A 20,876-nucleotide genomic window follows, 5' to 3' on the forward strand; every position below is an offset into this window, starting at 1 on the left:
GCCACCCTGGTGTGAAAACTAGTTACTTGCATATAAGAAGTTTTTGACAATAAGCAATACACGATCATTCCCTTGTAATAAAATACTTAGGAGATGTTCTCTTCTCTCTTCTTGCTTGCATATATGTTCTTGAATCTTGCTTACATAACGGTTGCATGCTAGATTGGATTGTTTGTAGGACCATCATATACTCATCTCCCATATCTATACATCTGTCTTAGGAGGGTCTCATTTTTCTCCTCACAATGTGATTGGTGACGTGGTGCCAAAAAAATTAAGGCTAAGAGATAGCAAAGAGGAAACCACTCACCTCAACGTGTTGTGGGGATCTTTCTGATAGCCGAGCTCATAACTCTTGAGGTCTCCAAGCTCAACACTGCCATGGGTAGCTTACCATTCGCCTTCTCCTGCAAGCGTTTGTCACACTGTCATATTGCACTACTACAGGCACTACTCCCTCCTCTCACCTTAAATCACTCACTCACACTCAAGAGCCTGCATTAGAGAGAAGATTACGAAGAGATTTGTGTTATGGCTCACCCTATCCCCTCTTGAAACACATCCAACAAGAGATTACCTGGTGAATTGAACTGTCGTGGTGGTGAGGATCTTTCCAATGGACTGAGCTTGTAACCCTTGAGGTCTCCAAGCCCTACTCTCTTCTTTCCTTGCCTTTTGTGAGAGAGAACCATCGCGAAGGACCATGTCTATTTGCCTTTATCTAGACGAAGAGAGCTTTTCCTTCACCCCATTGACAAGGAGCACTCCGCTATGACAACGAATGACCTATATCAAAAAGTTATATCTGCGGCTCAAAGACAAGGACCAACGCCACATGCTTCGATAAGACTAAGGTAAGCTCTTGACTTGAACACCATGCCCCAACCAAAACTCTTCTTCATGCGCACATGCTTGCCATGTTTATAACCAAGCCTTAACTTTGCTTAAAACTTGCTCCAAGATAGCATACAATAGATTGAACATTATAAAATTATGCAAACAAAAGACACAGAATTACAATCAAGAGCTATAAAAATTTTAAATTACATACCTACATGCTAAAATCATGCACATACTGAGTTTGATGATTAAAAGAAAGTAGAAAAATATAAAACTTCATTGCATAAAATAATTGAGAGTAGAAAAATCTTCATAGGATGTATTCAACTATGAAGTCCTTTACAATGTATGAGCTAAAACTTTGTCAGAGAATTTATACACAAAAAGATGTGGAGACATGCTTGATTTCATTAGGCAAAACTTGGACTAAAAAAGGACCCTCTTAAGAAATGCCATATCAACTTTTTTTAGAAAAATGGACTAATGATTAAATATTTATAAATCAAATCAAACTTTTTCAAAGATTATAAATTAACAATCTACTCTTTAAGATATTTCTAATGATATAAAGCATGATGGATAATTTTTCATCACCAATTAAACCAATTCTTGAATACGAAAAATTACCCGTTATGCTATATATTATTAGAAAGATCTAGAAAAGTAGATACCTACGACATGTCATTACCAATTTGAAAACTTCTTGAATACAAAAAAATACCCATCATGCTATATATCATTGAAAAGATCTCGAAGAGTAGATTCTTAATCTACAATCTTCAAAAAAGTTTAATTTGATTTCTAAAAATTTAATCAACCCAATTTTTAAAGAAAAAGTTGACATGCATTTCCTTAAGGAATTTTGCCTACTGAGGATGTTTTAAATCTTGACTACATGAATCAGAATTTGTTATCTACATACTGCATAGTGAGTTTAAGTCACAAAACTTTGTTCATTTCATCTCATGATGATCATGCATAGTAAAATGGAAGGTCTACTAATCATCAAATTTTGATATTTCAACAATAGGACTAATCTCATAAACAATTCATTCTGTAAATAGTCCCAAATAAGAGCAAACTTCTAGTACACTCCAATCCTTGTGTACATAAAATGCCCAAACTATTAAGATTCTTGTTTTAATACTTGACTACTTTTTGAATGACACATTCATAGTAAAGGTAGCTAGCTTCCATTGTAGTTTTCAATTTTCCCATGGATCAATATTTTCGTGTTGTTTTTTTGGTGTAATCGGCCCTTCGAGTCTTGTCAAAATGTTAATAACTTATTTCCTTCCCCTCCCCTCTTCTCTCTCTCTCTCTCTCTCTCTCTCATTCTTTTGTATTATTATGGATACTTGGGTGTATGCACCTAAAAGCTCTTCCTTCCAAGTGCGGCTTTAAAACATATTATACTCTGTATCCTCACTCCAAAAAGCTATTAAAATATAGGATTAAAAAAGAGGGTTATGCTTTGTGAGTTCAAGATCAAAAAACAAGATTGTCTTCTCACAAGGAAATCCAATTCCAACCCTCCAATTTCCCATACCAATAGTGTCTACATGTCCTTATTGGCTACACATTTTAAAAGTTTGCTCGCGATATGGATAATTAGCAAACAATTCTCCAAAATCGTATTGCTGTTAAGCCATATGCTGCCATGGTGCCATGAATAACTAGCTGCCATTAAGCCATATGCTGCCATGGTGTCATGAATGATAACATAATTTCTTAATGAAGCACAGGAGAGGAAATGCCACAAGGGGCACGAGGACTTACAAAAAAAAAAAGCTTGCTAGTAGAAGTTGAAAAATTAAGATCGCTGTTATGAGACTGGGCTGTGCACCTTGGTAGCCGCCACTTAGTTAATATGCATAATCATGAGTAGGTGAATATAAACAATCAACTATGTGTGCATGCACCATGTCATTGGGCATTTAAGGCCATGTATAATATATCAAAAATTGAGTGGGCTGGAGCCCTAATCCAATCTCCTGCAGCCATGCGAATCTTGCCTCTTGGCATCGAAAAACCACCCAAACCTTTATCCAATCAAATATTTTGACCTCATAAGTAGTAATATGGTGTTCCTTTGATATCCACACACATGTCATCGGGTAACTTCCCCTCTGCATACCATTGCATCCGACTGAACCCATAACTTCCATCATGGGTTTGCCCCACTGATCTCAATGTAAAACTGATAAAGATTGAACATCTTTGCCATTATGTGGGATCAAGCAGACATTGCAGCAAAACAGGAAAACATAATAATCAGAAACCCCCTTTTACCGGTTTTTGTTACATCAAAGAGCTCGCAAAGCATGATATATCTCCGCTCTCATCAAATCTACAGGTCCATGATCAGGTGTGTACCGATCAGGACCCAAATAAAGGCCCGTTTTCTCCAAAAGCGATAAGGCAGCAGGCCTTCCGTAACGAGATGCATATAATTGCAAATACTCGAAATCCTGCAAATTTCCATTGGATAAAGAAAGCAATTAAAATTGAGCCAATTTACTACTTAACGACCTGCCAGAAGCACAGCAATTACAAGGGACTTAACACACCTCCCCTTTCCCTGCAAGCAGGGGTATGATGGGGAGATCCCCCGCCCACCAGGAACAGGTCAGATCTCCCCCTTTTCCTGGATGTGCAGCATATGTGAGAAGCCCCTAAGTAGCATGCAAACACTTGCTCAATATTCAAGTTTACCTGCAAACCGCTAAGTAGGCGTTCAAGACGCACTGATGCAACAGGCTCCTTCAGCTCGGGTTGAAAAACTTGGCCCGGGTAAAAGAGAGTGCCGTCTCCAGGCGGAAGGCCACGACGAAAACGTATCTGCCCACGTGCAATATGATGTTTGTAAAAACCATTTCAAATCAGATTCAAAGAAGTTTTAACCTTGGCTTTTGTCTTCTTTTCTACCTCAGCTCCGGGAGATAAAGCTTTCTCATAGCAGTTCACTCCCCAGTACAAAAATCCGGTTCCCCCCTCCTTCCACACACGCCACATGACTGCACGGTGTTGTGTACCCCTCATCCCTAGATGCCAATTAGGGTGAGGATCTGTAGGTCCCATGCAAACATACGTCCACCATTCCTGTATTTAAAAAAAAGGCATCTTATTATCATATGATGCTAGTGTGATCGGCTGCCACCAGTAGCTGTGATATGAGAATTGAAAGGGCCAAAGAACAGGTGGGCTAAATATATGTATAATCCACATGTCAAAATCGGCTGCTGCCAGTGGCTATCCTATGAGAATTGAAAGGGCCAAAGAACAGGTGGGCTAAATATAAGTATAATCCACATGTCAAAATGCATTAGAAATTTTTACCAAGCGTGTCAACTTAAGAGTCATATTTTGTAGACTACAATGGGACTAACACACCGCCCCATCCCCATCCCCATCCCCCCCCCCCCCCCAAAAAAAAAAACCAAAAAAAACGCGCACGAGAAATAAAAAAGGGGGAATCGTCCGCGCCGAGTCATGTACACATGGTCAAAGCAAACCAAAACATATATAAAAAACCAACACCAATGCAGGAAATTGGCTTTCAGTGTCAAGGATCTCATCTTCCCACTTCAACCACAAAGCACATTGCATATTTCTCTTTCACGGTTTCAAGATACCTAAAGTACTGAAAGCCTACATACATTGTCTCAGATGCTCTCATATCGATGCAAGAAAAAACATAGAGATGTACCTCCACAAAATGTCATATCTGCTCAAAACTACTCAAAAATTTTGGACGAATAATTAAAGCTGATCGGAACATCAGTTCCAAACAACTTATGGTCAAAACTACGCAATGCTGGCCCAAAATAGATCAGAACAATAAAAAACAGCCAAATCTGATCAAAACAGCCGTATATAGAGTCAATCTATCTCTATCTGATAGCTTTAAGGTTCTCAATTACTCCAAAATTGACCACGGCATATCCTTCTAAACAATATAACTGGTAGTTGTGTATTATTCTGCTCTTTTTCTGTGTGTGTGCACTCATCAGAATCAAGCGAGAGCGCCCTCAAAAAGATCCTCTCATAAGCTCTTTCAGTTGACCATGATTCCCACATGACTTGCCAGTGTTGATGCACACTGCTGCTCATAAGTTGCCGTAGTCATGCTTGGTGACATCAGCAAGTAATGTGTACCAATGGAAATACTCAAGCTATTTCCCAAACTGAGTTTGCGTGAGTTTTCTGTTGGAGTAAGCAAGGTAGCAGAATGTGTGTTGTGGCTAGAGTACGAGAGATCATTTTGTGGATACATGATGTTCGAGCCATGAGTCTAGATGAGGACACATGGGTTGAATCATACAGATGGCACGATATAAATATGATTAAGGATATCTCATGTGCAAAAGTTTAGCCAGAAAACAAAGGAATAAGTTGTGGTAAGGTGGAGGCTCAATTTAGAGGTCAAATATTGTTAGAAGGGATCAAGGTTTGATACACTTGATCTGGCTGGATGTTGATCTAATAGATTAGCACATAAGCTGAAGAGGTCAAACGTTGTTAGAAGGGATCGAGGTTGTTGGGTGTTGGACTCACACACTCACACACACAAACCTGCACATTAGGGTTAGGTGCAGGGTAGAGAAGCTCACACACAGAAATAAGAGAGAGAGAGAGAGTGAGCCAAAAGTGTGGTATCCACAAAATGCAAGTCAACCCTTGCATGTGTGCCACATCCATATAATATAGAAGTACAAAATATTATATGTTAGAGTGTCCTTTCACACTTGATGTCCAAGGGGAAAAACCACATGGGAAAAAGTGCCCTTGGTTAAGCCCTGTTCACACATAGCACTACCATAAGTGAGCATATGCCTACAAATCTCCCCTGTAGTGGAAGTGTGAACCTGTACAAGGTAGCAGATCACTCTCTGTATGAGAGTAAGCCCAAAGCTTTGCGAAAAGCTTCAAACTTTTCTCGAGGTAAAGCCTTTGTGAATAGATCTGCAACATTATCCTGTGTAGGGCAATAAGATAAACTGATCTCCCCTGCATGTAGCCTCTCTCTGACATAGTGATAATGAATCTCTATGTACTTGGTACGTGCATGAAATATTGGATTTCGTGCCACGGCCATAGCACTCTGGCTATCAGTGAGAATGGTGGTGGGTGTCTGCTGACACTCACGAAGATCAGCCAATAGTCTCCTCAACCATACACAATCTACTGTAGCTGTAAAGACTGCCCTGTACTCAGCCTCACAAGTAGATGTAGCAACAGTGGGTTGCTTTTTACTCAACCAAGATATGCATGAACTGCCAAGAAAAAAACAATTCCCACTGGTGGATTGCCTGGTATCATAATCACCAGCCCAATCTGAATCACTGTATGCATAAAGCTACAAGATGCCCCCCTGGGATAGAACAAACCAAGATCCAGGGTACCCTTAAGATATCGAAAGATGCGTTTGACTGCTTGCCAATGCTTAGTGCCTGGGCTGTGCATGAATTTGCTCAACAAAGACACTCCAAAAGATATGTCTGGCCTCGTATTACACAAGTAAATGAGGCATCCCACTGCCTGGCTGTAAATGCCGGCCTCAAAAGGCTCTCCAATATCATGCATAGTAAGCCATACGCCTGGTTCTACCGGAGTAGAAATGGGCTTACATTCATCCATGTGAAACCTTTTTAGCAAACTTTTTATGTACTTAGTTTGCTGCATAACAATGCCATCATCTGTATGCATAAACTGTATGCCGAGATAGTAGTGTAAAGGCCCCAAATCTGACATATCAAATTCAGCTTTCAAATCAGCTTTGAAATCTGAAATTTGTGCTTTGCTTGTACCTGTAATGAGCATGTCATCTCAAGATGACTATGAGAATATCGGCATTGGTTTTCTTCACATATAATGTGCTTTCAGCTGGACTATTCTCATAACCTTGGCTGGTTAGATGAGCATGTATCTTATCATACCAAGCTCTTGGAGCTTGCTTTAACCCATACAATGCTTTGTGCAACCTGCATACTTTATGTTCCTCACCAGGAACTACAAAACCAATGGGCTGATTTACATATACTTCCTCCTGTAAATCCCCATTTAAGAATGCAGTTTTGATATCCAATTGATGCACTTTCCATCCTTTATGGGCAGCCAATGCAATCACAGTTCTTATTGTGGTCATTCTCGAAGTAGGAGCAAAAGTCTCTTCATAATCTATTCCCTTTTTCTGGGAGTAGCCTTTAGCCACAAGTCTTGCTTTGTACCTGTCAATAGTACCATCAGACTTTCTTTTGACTTTGTACACCCACTTTGTTCCAATTACATGCTTGCCTTTAGGCAATTCCACAAGATCCCATGTATTATTCTTCATGATAGAAGAAATTTCAGCTTGCATAGCTTGCAACCAATGCTCATTCTCATGTGCTTCTTCATAAGAAGAAGGCTCTTCTGAATCAAAGAGACCACCCATTGCGAATGCAGACTCCCCACGGTGTACATTCAAAGCTGGAACTAGCCCTTGTTCTACCTGTGAGAGGAGCTGCAAGTTTGCTTTCTTGCAAAGTTTTCAGCAACCATCTTGGCACTGACTTGGCTGTGTCTATGGCTGTTTGCTCTTCCCTGACAAGATCTTCCACTTCTTCCATAGAAGGGGGCTGAATGGCTGGCTGGTCCACATGTTCTACGTGTGGATTTTCTTGTGTAGGGGCTGGCTGATCTGAATCCCCTCTAATTGCAATGGGTAAAAGTCCATCAAACATGTCCTGTAAGCCTGTATCATTGCTTTTATACAAGCTGACCATGGGCTGTTTTGAATTTTCAGCAAATACCACATCTCTACTCACAAAAATCCTTCGTGTAGTTGGATTATAAAGACGGTATCCTTTGCTTTCATTGCTGTAGCCCACAAAAATGCATTTAATTGCTTTGTCATCAAGCTTTGTTCGGAGTTGTTCTGGCACATGTGCATATGCCAAACACCCAAATGTACGCATATAATCCACAGTTGGCTTTCGGCTATACCAAGCCTCAAATGGTGTTATGGTTTTCAAAGCTTTTGTTGGACACCTGTTCAACACATGAGTTGCACACATTATAGCTTCCATCCAAAATTTGTGAGGCAACTTTTGTGCTTTCACCATGCATCTTGCCATCTCCATGAGAGATCTATTTTTCCTTTCAGCTACACCATTCTGCTGCGGTGTATAAGGCACAGTACATTGGTGTTTGATGCCCTTTTGAAGCATATAATCCTTGAATGCATTTGACATGTATTCTCCACCTCTATCTGAGCGGAGTGTTTGGATTTTACATCCACACATATTTTCAGCCATTGCTACAAAGTGTCGAAAGCATGTAAACACATCTGCTTTCGCTTTCAAAGGGTAAGCCCAAGCAAACCTGGAGTAGTCATCAATGAATGTGACGAAGTAAAGATGCCCCCCTATGGATGGTGTCCGCATTGGACCACATACATCACTATGTATGAGCTGTAATTTACTTTCAGCTCTAACAGCTCCATCTTTGGGAAATGGTTTCCATTGCATCTTTCCCAAAATACACCCCTCACATACATGTCTTGGCGGAGACTCAAGAGGCGGCATATTATCAACCATATGATGCTTCTGCAAAAGCATCAAACTCTGAAAATTTACATGCCCAAAACGAGCATGCCATAGCTCTGCATCATGCATAGCAGGAGTGTGGGCAGCCACTGTATTTACATCATAAGTGCGTTTGTCATAGCTGTCCAGCTTATACAAGCCTTTGTATCGTGTTCCAGAAGTGACTATTTCATAACCCTTTGATGGGTCTTTTACCAAACACTTCCCATCTTCAAATTCAACCTTTAAACCTTGGTCGTTTATGGCTGAGACGGAGAGCAGATTTTTCTTTATTCCTGGAACATACAATACATTTTTCATACATATATTGGCACCATTGGCTGCAATAAGTATGACATTACCAATTCCCTTTACTGGATATGTGGTATGATCTGCACATGATACAGTGCAGCCATTTGAAGCATAAACCAAGTGCTGAAATACATCTTTGCATGAAGTGATGTGGCTCGAAGCACCACTATCAAAATACCATGATGCATTCTGTCTGTCAGATGCAATGCAAGACATATCAGTGTCTGAAGCACCTGGTGTGTCACTAGTGCATGTGACCAAAAAAGTGTACTCTTCCTGGATTACATTAGCTGATTGCTGTGCTTTGTCATCCGAAGAGTCTGCTACTGCATTGCCTGCTTCTTTCTTTTTCTCTTTTGCAATCCGCTTCCTACATTCACTGATGTAGTGTCCAGGCTTATGGCAGTAGTGACATTTGCCCTTCTTTTTGGGCTTGTTTGCATCCCCTTTGTCAGACTTTTCACCACTAGAAGAGGGCTGTCCATGACCAGCCTTGCTAGACTGTTGTCCCCCATGCCTAAAGCTCTTTGCTTTACCCTTATCCTTGGCTGTAAATGCCTTTTCTCCACCACGGTTGCTCGATAAGTTTGCTCTTGTTTGCTCTTCCTGCAAGAGTAAACCCACGAGCTCTTCAAAGGTGACGGGATCACCACCTCCTCTCATTGAGAGGTTGAGAGAGGTGTGAAAGCCCAAGTAGGAAGGCGGTAAAGAATGAAGAGTGTTGGTAACCATCTGTCTGTCTGGGATAACCTCATCAATGTTGAGCAATTGTTCCTGCAAATCTTTCACTTTGGTGAGATGATCTGCCATGGAGTCACCCTCATCCATAGAAAGCAGATCCAATTGCCTCTTCAAGTAGGCAACTCTTGCCTCGTTGTGTACCTGATACATTGCTTCCAATGTGTCCCATGCAAGCTTCGATGTCTTGCATGAACGAATGTGCGGAATAATAGTCCTTTTCATTGAAAGGGCTATCAATGACATGGCCTGTGCATCTCTAGAGTCCCATCTCTTCTGCTCTTGTGTGGGAGCAGGATCTACATCAGGAGCTCTTTGAGCACCTCCCCTTTGAGGCGTGGCTAGCTGTATGGTGAGTAGGCGTGTGTCATCACCACACACGATGCCCCAAAGCCCTTTGGCTACAAGCAAATTACGGATCATGAAACTCCAGAGGGAGTAGTTAGATCCATCCAGCTTGTCCTCCTGGGTGAGCACACCAAATACATTTGTAGCATTCTGTGCCATGTCAACAAAATATATCTGCAAGCAAACCAAGCACCAATGTGCACTGCCAGGCAACCAAATGTCCTGTGCAAATGTATGCCTGCAAACCAAAGCAAGTGTAAACCTGCACCAAATTGTCCAATTACACACAATGTGTATACATACGCGACAAATCGCAGCTGTAATGCCCAATTACATGCTCCAATCTGAAAATCCCCAATTTTTATGCACTCCAATCGCTTCAATGTGCATCTAATTGGCCAATTTTCACAAAAGCCCTAAATTTCTGCAAATGTAAGTGGTTCAATTTGCCAATGTTGACCTCAATTTTGAAAACCCCCAAATTTCTGCAAATGAGAGAGGTTCAATTTGCTGATTTTTGACCTCAATTTCAAAAACCCCCAAATTGCAGGCAAAGCAACATGCCCAATTTTATCAATTTGTCCTGAAATTGAGAAATCCCCCAATTTGCTTGAATCCACCACCTGCAAGCTTTCAAATCTTCCTTTGTTTTCTTTTTTTTTTTTTTTTTTGTTTGCTGAAACAAAGGTACCTGGGCAGCCGGGAAGACCTTGTTGAAGGGAGTTGTTGCACGTGAAGGCGTTGGAGGGAGTCGATGCAATGTTAGGTGTTGTAGGGAGTCATTGCAGAGAACGGATGTGGGCTTTGGGCGGTGGCGGACAGCAGAGGCGGACCAAATGTCTACCAAGGAGTTGCTGGGCGTTGGTGTCGGGTGAACCAGAAGCGGACGCTCAGCAGACGTGCGCTGGAGTCGGCTAGGCGAGCAAGCGTGCTGGAGGCGGCTAGGCGAGCTGGAGTCGCTAGCGACGTGATAGGCAGAGGCAGCAACTGTGGGCCAGCATGAAGGGCCTGGAACGGGCGAAGACGGCCGGTACGCGACGGTAGTTGCGAGGAGACGGCGTGCTGGTCGAGAGCAGGACCGGTGAGCGAGCGAGCCGGCGGGTCGAGACGGCCTAAACGGAGACGTCGGCCAGCGGTTGCTGTGACGGAGCGCAGGGCGGCGACTGGAACGGAGACGGCGGACGGGAGCAGACGGAGACACCGGATGTGGTCGACGGCTGGAGCGCTGACGGCCAGGGTGGCCGGAAGCGTGACGGAGCTGGTCGGCGCCGGCTGCAGAGGAGATGCCGCCCGGGAGGAGGTGGTGGGCTCCCCACTAGTGCCGCCCGTTTCTGGCGGCCGGACGGTGGAGCAATGACGGAATCTAATGGATGGAAAAACGCAGGCGACGGAATCCGACGGACGGAAAAATGCAGGCGATGGAATTTGGCAGCGTGTGGACGGAATTTCGCAGGAATTTTTCCAGCAGCAGAATATCAGGGCCAGCTCCCAGCTCCCAGCTCTGATACCAAATGTTGGGTGTTGGACTCACACACTCACACACACAAACCTGCACATTAGGGTTAGGTGCAGGGTAGAGAAGCTCACACACAGAAATAAGAGAGAGAGAGAGTGAGCCAAAAGTGTGGTATCCACAAAATGCAAGTCAACCCTTGCATGTGTGCCACATCCATATAATATAGAAGTACAAAATATTATATGTTAAGAGTGTCCTTTCACACTTGATGTCCAAGGGGAAAAACCACATGGGAAAAAGTGCCCTTGGTTAAGTCCTGTTCACACATAGCACTACCATAAGTGAGCATATGCCTACAGAGGTTTGATACACACTTGGTCTAGATGTTGATCTAATAGATTAGCACATAAGATGAACATTTGGAAGTGGTCATACAAGGCAGATGGCTGCTAAGAATGTGTCCTACCACCTAAAATTATTATATTTGGTAAAGGTCTCATTCATGCAGCAAGAAAACGTCGCGTTTTTTAGTTTGAGTGAGTGATTTCGACAAGAAAAAAGGCCCTGATTATACAGCACTTGGTTTTCATTGTATTTCATCAGTACTTCAGAGTTCAATTAGTGAACTCAATTAGTTATTCATACTCAATTAGTGAAATGTGATCAATCTTTTAGTGTTTCAAGTTGGTATCAGAGCAGGTTTTACAGCCCCACTAAAAGTTTAAGAAAAGAGGGACAAGTAGCTCACAAGAAGCACAGTGAAGCAAACCTGAGCAAGACTGCAGCATGCAAGAAACAGTCACAAGAAAAGAGCTGGTTGGATGGGCAAATGATTTAGGATTAGAATGAAAATTTGTAAGCTCTCAAAAGACATACCGAAGATCAAGAAAACAAAGATTTGTGAAGTCTGGACAAAAAGTGTAGCTACAGCAGCACACTTTTTATAGCTGTCTAACAAGATAGAGATAATCTACTCAAGCGATTGTTCAAATTGAGGTATAATTCTTAAAGATGGAGTAGCTGGGAGTACTATAAGCTAGTGTTGGTGATACTTATATCCACTGGGACTCACACATGGCAAGAGAAGCTGAACAGAATTTGTAAACCAAGGGTGCTCAAACATGGCAGACACACAGTTGACAGCAATAGAGAAGCAGAACAGAAACAACTATCATGCTTGGAGGTTCAAGGTAAAACTCTTCCTAGAATCTCATTAACTATGGGGTCTCAGCACAGGAGAAGCACATGAACCAGAGTTTTTTTGTTCCAGATCAAGAAGAGATCTGGCAAAATCAGGGACTGCAAGAAGAAAGCAAACAGAGTCAACCAACTCACAAGGAGACCCATCACACACACACACAACTCAATTGGCAGCACTAACTGCTTTGTATGATGAACAAATGAAACACTGGAACGTTAGGAATAAAAAGGTCATGAGTATAATAGCTCAATCCATTAGCCCAGCAATCACACCACACATAGAGCACTGTGAGTCAGCCAAGGAGATGTGGGATATGTTACCCAGTACGTATGAGAATATGTCGAGGGCAAGAATGTCCTTTTCTCACTGACAGTGGTGGTGAGCCTACTTGTGTGGTTGTTCCCCCCAACCTTCTCCTCCCAGAGCGCCATCCAGCAGAGGAGAGCATCCTTCCCCTTTTCAGTTTTCTTGATTCTCGCTCCCCTCTATGGAGCTGAATTTGTACTTAGCCATTATGGCTGTTTTGTTCGGTAACTAATAGAAGGATCTCTTTCCTAGAAAAAGAAGAAGACAGCAGCTCAAGACTAGTTTGAACAATATCAACAGGACAAATCAGTCAGTGTTAGATTATGTGGAGGGTTTAGGAAGATAGTACAGGGTGTTTAGGACATCAATTATGTCAAGGAATGTATTCAAGAGAGGAACAAAATCTAGGAGGTTCGACAATGCCATCTTAGAATTGTTATGGTGGAAATGCATTATACAAAAAAGGAAATGTCACAATCAAGAGGTTGAGGATCAAATAAATTCGGTAGACACAATTCTTCAAGGAAAAAAAATAAAGTGGTAGAGGTAGAGCTAGAAACCAGGATCAGGCTAAGCATCAAGCTTTCAGAGGCAGATGAAACTTTAGAGGATATTTAAGAGGGTCCACGTCCAACACCAAATCAAGGTAGACACAATCAAAACAATCAAGGACACAGACAGTATATCACTATTGCCATAAGCCTGGCCACTTCATTAGAGATTGTGAACCCAGGAGAAGAGATATAAGTGAGGGTAAGATGATTCAAGAATTATGTATCGGTATCAAATGATAGGGAAGAGGGTATAGAGGAGAGAGCATCTGTTCTCCATGCAACATATAGTTGGTGCTATGGTTGAAGAACCACTTGATGATAAGTGGTACATAGATTTTGGGTGTTCTAACCACATGACAGCTCATTATAATGTTGGCGTGTAGGAACAAGATGTACAAGCACAGAAGGTAGAGATGCACACAAGCAAGAGAGACAACTCCACGATATATTGAAAAGAAACAAGCAACCTAGCTACATATACAATTACGGCTAAAAGGCTTTCAACGTGAGCGACTGGACCTCCCCCCGACTGAGCCCTAACTTCGCCATCGCCAGCCCAGCTACCCTCCGCCCCACCCTCGCGCTGCCACCTTTGCCATCGCCCTTTACCCCTTCCGCATGGTGTTCCTCTTGCCATTGCCATCGCCATCGCCATCGCCATCACCATATCGCCATCGCCCCTCTTGCCCTGCTCCCCTTCCGCATGGTGTCGCCTCCTGTCCCCGTCCTCTCTTCTTCCGCTGAGTGAGTCCCCGCCCCTTTGCTCCCACCTTGCCTTCGCCTGAGTTTTTGTCAAACCTCCGGAGATGCAGGGCAGACTCAGCCATAATGAAGCCTAGCACTAAGGGAAGTAGCAAATAGAAAGAATTAGTACAGCAAATAAGTAGTTGATAGGACAAATGCACCGCTAAAGATAGAAAGAATAAGCACAATATCAACTCGCCGCAACTCGGATGAAAACTTCACAATGTGAAATCTGCATGTCCGCTAATACGACTGAAGTATATACCTAGATGACTCCAAGAACATGCCTAAATTCACCTTTTAGGAACGTGCATGTTATATACTCATGGTAGTCAACCTACAAGACTATATAACATGCCTCAAATGGTAGTATACATTTGAGGCATAGATGAAAGGTCCTCATGGTAGGCAGTGGTGATAGCATTCACCTTGGGCCTACGAGATAATGCAACAGCTACTGAATTATTCTTTCCAGAAGTGTGAAGAATCTGAAAATGAAACATGGAAAGAAAATTAGCTTAGCACATCTGTTTCTCTGAGAGTTGTCTCTGTGTGAGAAAGTGCTAGAGACTGATGATCTGTTTTGACCATAAATTCAGCACCTAAGAGATAGTGCTTCCATATGGTTAAAGCATGAATCGTATCCATTAATTCTTTCTCATAGATGGTACTTTTCGTCTCTGCATCTTACAATCTTCGCCTTTCAAAAGTCACAACATGGCCTTCTTGATTTAACACTGCTCCTATGCAATCACCACTTGCATCACATTCCACAACAAAAGGTTTATGCAAATTTGGCACAATAAAAACTAGTCGTTGACTAACGGCATCTTTTAGCTTCTGGAAAGCTATCTTTTATCTAATACCCCAAACAAAAGAAATCTTCTTCTTTGTGAGATCAAGCAATGGACTAGCCAAAAGAGCAAAATGCTTAATGAACCTGCGATAATATGAGCATAAACCAAGAAAGCCTTTGACTTCATGCACAGAAGTCAAGTCAGGCCAATCAACAATAGCTTGAATCTTGGTAGGGTCCATGTGTACACCGTCCTTAGAAACAATATGACCAAGACAATGAATTTCAACCAAGAAAAATTGCTTGCGGAGCTCTTCAAAAACAATAGCCAAATGGTACTTGTGTTCCTCCTCGGACTTGGAGAAAACTAACACATTAAAGAAAACTTCTGTGATTTCTGAAAATACGATCCATCATGCGATTAAAAGTAGCAAGAGCATTAGTAAGATCAAAAGGCATCACTAAATACTCATATAATCCAAATGTAGTTCTGAAAGCTGTCTTGTGTACATCTTGAGGAGCTACTCTTATTTGGTGATAACCACTTTTCAAATCAATGCAGCTGAAAACAGATGCCCCTTGGAGTTTATCCAAGATACCAACAAAACGGGTGAGCAATAAGGTAATGAGCTGGGTTGTACCAAACCCTTCTCAAGAAGATCATTGACTTGTGTCATGATTTCTTCTTGTTGGCTTGCACTCACCCTATAGGGGGGACTAATTTGGAGGTGAGCTCCCAAGAATCAAATCAATGCAATGATCCTCTGGACGTTACGAGGGAAGTTGCCTACGCAAGGCATCTGCAAAACAATCTTCATAATGATATAAAAATTCTGCCCTAGTCTTATCTAGATGTCACATGCTTTAATCTTTAGACTTAATTTGCTCTTTGACAAAAACCAAGTACAAACAAATAGACTTTTTTATTTGCTTTTTAATGGCAATATGGCCTACAACAGGAATAGTTGCACCAGTAGTGCCTGCATGAATACAATACTGGTTGCCCTTATGAGTAAAGGTAAGTGTCTTCTTTTTAAATGTACAGGAAGCATGTGAAAATGCCAAGACATGCTAAGTAAAACATCATATCCTGAAGAAGTGGGACCTATGAGGAACTCCTCATGATCACCATAGTTGCCAATTTGAATGCGAAGCTTGCCAACCATTGGCGTTACATGTGCATTCAATCCTTCAAAAGCAGACTTTGCATGCATACTCAATCCCATGTGCGTTACATGTGCATTCAATCCTTCAAAAGTAGACTTTGCATGCATACTCAATCCCAACTGCTGAGGATGCAATTTAAGTGCTTCTGTCATCTCAATAGAAATGAAATTGTCAATAGAACCCGGTTCAAACAAAAACAAAGCATTCTTATCTTGCAATTTACCCCAAGCCTTTAACAAAGTGCGGCTATTTGGATCAGTTGAGGTTTTACCTTGAACATTTGGTACTGCATTAGAAGAGGGTGGGGCTACATGGGTGCCTTCATCATTAACAAGTTACCACATTGGAAGCATTTACCTTGCTTCCGGTTATTGGAGATTGACCCAAAAGCTACAAGTACTCAATAAGCATGTTAAGCAACAAGATAACTCAAGAAGACACAAGATGTAGTCCACAAAGAACTAGGCTGTGATACCACATATTGGAGATTGACCCAAAAGCTACAAGTACTCAATAAGCATGTTAAGCAACAAGATAACTCAAGAAGACACAAGATGTAGTCCACAAAGAACTAGGCACATAGCCCTTTTATTCAAGTGCTAATACAAGAGTTAAACAATGGTTACATTGAGCTAAGTGTAGCCTCCCAATTTATAGGGAGAGGAGGAAGAAGGCCCCTACTTCCATGACATCACCCATGATGTATAGTGCCCCTTGAGAGCATCTAAGGCCACCTCCAAGACCTCTTCAAATAGGGTGCCCACATGACCCATGCCACCTAGACACCTATTTCTGACTAGCTTATCTAGTCTCTTTTACTCCTTGTAAAAGCACCCACCACAAAGGTTAAAGATAATCCTAAAGCTAAACCATTTATTCTAATACTTCCTCTTGGTTTAGCTTCACCACGCAGGGTAAGCTCTCACCAAGTTCAAGTTCTTTGAAAACACACAAAAACATTAAAATGCCCACTCGCTAAAAATATTTACAATGTTTATTCAGCCCTTTGCTAAAAAGCATAGTCAAAATCAATAATGACCGTGTTGGCCACTTCTTTGCCCTTGTCCTTAATCTCCTTCAGCTTTTCTTCATCAGCCTTTTTCTGAAAACAGTCTTTGATCATATGACCTTTCTTCTGACAGTAGAAATAACAAGTGCGGTAGACTAGCAGTCACCCTTCCACTTGTAGTCCAGATATAAAAACAAATGTGATTGGAGCTAGAGTGCCCCAAATCTGAAAAGAGAACGATACCTGTTGGCCCCAAAGCTTGGCGCCCCTTGCGGTATTTCTTTATTCAATTTCAAAAATATATAAGGCTGAGTACAACAAAACCAGCCAAGCCTCTGATCAGCCAAGACCATTCAGCAGGACAGCCTTGAGCATACATCTGGCATATCTCATGCACATGATTCCACAACTCAGCACAAACATACATTCACTGTCCAATCTCTGTTTCCACCCTTTTCAATCTGCCATACCCCTCCTCTCACAAGGGGCCAGATAGCACAACTCTGCAACAGACATAAGCCAATGGAAAGAAAGATAGATGAACAAGTTCAGAGCTTACCAAGTCAGCACGTGGTTCTGCACCCGTGGAACAGTTCGTACCAGTCTGCACTTGACAACGACTGTCTGTTCCCCTGCAACCACTTGACTATCGCACCAACCAAGCTCTGGAAAAGCTCTGTTTGCAACTGTAGGTGCTGTACCTGCCTGTACAGACCAGTAATTCAGTACTGTTCCTGTCCGTACAGCCTCTGCACACTTGACTGAATCTATCCGTACAGAACTGTACGGACTGTGCTACTGTCGCCTGAGTCCACTTATGCGCCTGCTGTACCCGATTGTACCTGATGGTACTGTTCTGTACCTGCAGCACAGCCGCCTGTTAGCAATCGTCCATGCAAAGAAATTTGTGGCAAGTGTTGGGCAGGCCACCATGGTACCTGCTGTCCGTACGATTGTACCTGCAGTACAGCCTCTGTCAGTTCCCACAGCACTGCCTGTACCTGCTCAGCCTCTGTCAGCGCCGCCTGTACCAATAGATGAACCTGCAGCAGCCGTACTGCTGTACTTGCTGTACGGCCTGCACACGTGGACTCTACGGCCAACTTTGCACAGAAATCAGCAGCAAAAACCCCAGCCAGCAGTTGACCAGCTTCCTTTCTCCTTCTCCACGCTTGAGCTTACACGACTCCCCAAAAGCAAGAGAGAGAGAGAAGTGAGAGAGGCATGCAACTCCAAAAGTGGAGTGGCCTCTCTCCAAAAATGTCCTAGGGCCCCAACTTTAATAAACATTAAAGTTCCCTAGGGGCCACTAAGGCCTAGGGGCAACCATCAATAAAACATTAAAAACATTAATGTCTTGGTCTTCCCTTTCACATCTGAAGTGTCCACACATCATTTCATTTGTCCGGGCACCCCAAATGTGAATCTTTTAATATTTTTGCTCAGCAACCACCATGCCCACACTTGTGCTGTTCCATTTTCACAGGGCCATGACAGCCACGCCCACCAGAATCCCGACCACGGCATCCTCACCATCGCCAAATCAGAGCCATTATTGCTCGGCATCGGAGGCGCCTACCTCCTTCTACGACCTCTCCATTCTAGACCACCCCATGGCAGAGATACTTGATCTAAGGAGAGGGCAACACTTCAACTGATCAGCATACATGGATCTACCTACTATACATTTTTCAGTATTTTCTACTCAGTATCATCTCCGAGTCTTACAGTTCTGTTCCTATAACTGTAAGACAAACAGTTTATTATACTTTTTAGTCTCATTTAGTTGTTCTCTTTGATGAGACACCAACTTCAGATGTACTCTCAGTTTTGGTCTCATAGGCCATTATGGCCTCTTAGAGACGTTAATATATCATTTCATTTCATTTCTCTCTCTCTCTCTCTCTCTCTCTCTCTCTCTCAAATTGAGGATCTCTAATGCTTCACATAGAAACTTCACCAAACATGATGTTTAGATCTCAAAATAGAGATTAGCCTATGCACTACCCTCTCAACAAGGTTTAGAGAAAGTATAGTAGAGGATAACCAAAAATGCTTCTTAATATATAAGCTTATAGGATTAAAAAGCATGATTAGAGAGACATGAATCATAATGAGGACTTAATCATTCAATTAGACCCACATAGGATATTTCTTTCATAAGGATAAATCCCATTGAAAACATGAATTAGGAACTTAACACAAAGTTAATTCCTACCCAAAAATGCATCACAGAGAGCTCAACCACAAGCTAGATATGCTCCACAAAGTACTTGACCAAGAGCTAGAACAAAACCTCACATAGAGAGAGTTCTCATGAAAGATGGCTCTGATACCATATTGGAGATTGACCCAAAAGCTACAAGTACTTAATAAGCATGTTAAGCAACAAGATAACTCAAGAAGACACAAGATGTAGTCCACAAAGAACTAGGCTGTGATACCACATACTGGAGATTGACCCAAAAGCTACAAGTACTCAATAAGCATGTTAAGCAACAAGATAACTCAAGAAGATACAAGATGTAGTCCACAAAGAACTAGGCACATAGCCCTTTTATTCAAGTGCTAATACAAGAGTTAAACAATGGTTACATTGAGCTAAGTGTGGCCTCCCAATTTATAGGGAGAGGAGGAAGAAGGCCCCTACTTCCATGACATCACCCATGATGTATAGTGCCCCTTGAGAGCATCTAAGGCCACCTCCAAGACCACTTCAAATAGGGTGCCCACATGACCCATGCCATGTGACACCCATGCCACCTATACACCTATTTCTGACTAGCTTATCTAGTCGCTTTCTCCTTGTAAAAGCACCCACCACAAAGGTTAAAGATAATCCTAAAGCTAAACCATTTATTCCAATACTGGTACTCCTTAAGTTGTTTAGAACTAATGTGGTTTGATTTGTTCCTACCCCCCGACTTCTTTTTGTCAAACCCCTTCTTCTTTTGTTCTCTGGACACCTCTTGATTTGCCCTCAATTTAGCTTTGTACGAGCTAAACTCTTGCTTTCTGGGGGTGCCCTTGGAATGCAAAGTTTTGGCAATAATTGCGGACTCCATCATGTGTTGTAAGATAGAGTTTTAGGCTCATCCTAATAATAGGTTGGAGACCACTTTCAAACTTCCGCATCTTGTCATCATTAGCAATCTTCATAAAGGGGGTTACTTTAAGCAAAACAGCCCAAAACTCATCTACATATACAGACACACTTTCATGTACTTTTTGTGACAACCAATCCCAATCTTTCTTTACATCTTTCTCAAAGTCGGGAGAAAGAAATTGTTCATAAAACTGAATTTTACAGTCTTCCCAAGACTTTGGATCCTTGTTCTCAAGAATCTTGGCCAGCCACCAATTGCTAGCTGTATCCTTCAAATACATGCCCACATGACGAAGTTTAGACTTCTCAGTGAAATTGCCATTCACAAATGCAACCTCAAACTGTCTAATAAAAGAAAGAGCTTTACTAATATCCCATTTACCATTATAAGATTCAAACTTAGCATCTTTATCCCCAGCCTTGAAAGTCTTCAATCTCTTTGAGGGCTTTTTAGTAGGAGAAGGAGAACGGGCTTTGGGTTTAGCATGGCTTTTATAATGGCGAGAATGGCTTTTATGAGGAGAAGAACTGTGGCTAGGTTAAGGAGAACGGTTATGGGCATGAGAGTAAGAGCGGGTATGGGATCTTGAAGAGGCTTCTTGAAAGGCATGAAGTGTTGGTTCTCTATGCCTCTTCTTCAGAGACTCAAGAGTATGTTGAATTTCTGGGATGGCCAAAATAGACTTCAATTCAGCCACTTCGGGCTGTAATTGCTGCAACATAACCTCACT

The 20,876-nt window shown here is 42.1% G+C and overlaps 1 protein-coding gene across 1 annotated transcript in view; it reads right to left on the minus strand.

Moving 5' to 3' along the window:
• Positions 1-2,638: 2,638 nt before the first annotated feature.
• Positions 2,639-20,876, minus strand: part of LOC147626953 (alpha-1,6-mannosyl-glycoprotein 2-beta-N-acetylglucosaminyltransferase) — a 174,361-nt gene continuing 156,123 nt past the window's right edge. The window contains exons 14-16 of the mRNA XM_086815509.1: positions 3,769-3,942; positions 3,556-3,681; positions 2,639-3,311 (exon numbers count right to left, since the gene is read on the minus strand). Coding sequence (XP_086671635.1) covers positions 3,147-3,311; positions 3,556-3,681; positions 3,769-3,942 — 465 coding nt within the window. The 3' untranslated portion in view covers positions 2,639-3,146. The remainder of the gene's footprint in view (positions 3,312-3,555; positions 3,682-3,768; positions 3,943-20,876) is intronic.

The sequence above is a fragment of the Cibotium barometz genome, chromosome 21 (genome assembly GCF_041138505.1).
Source record: "Cibotium barometz isolate CiBa-2024 chromosome 21, ASM4113850v1, whole genome shotgun sequence".
In the NCBI taxonomy this organism is placed as follows: domain Eukaryota; kingdom Viridiplantae; phylum Streptophyta; class Polypodiopsida; order Cyatheales; family Cibotiaceae; genus Cibotium; species Cibotium barometz.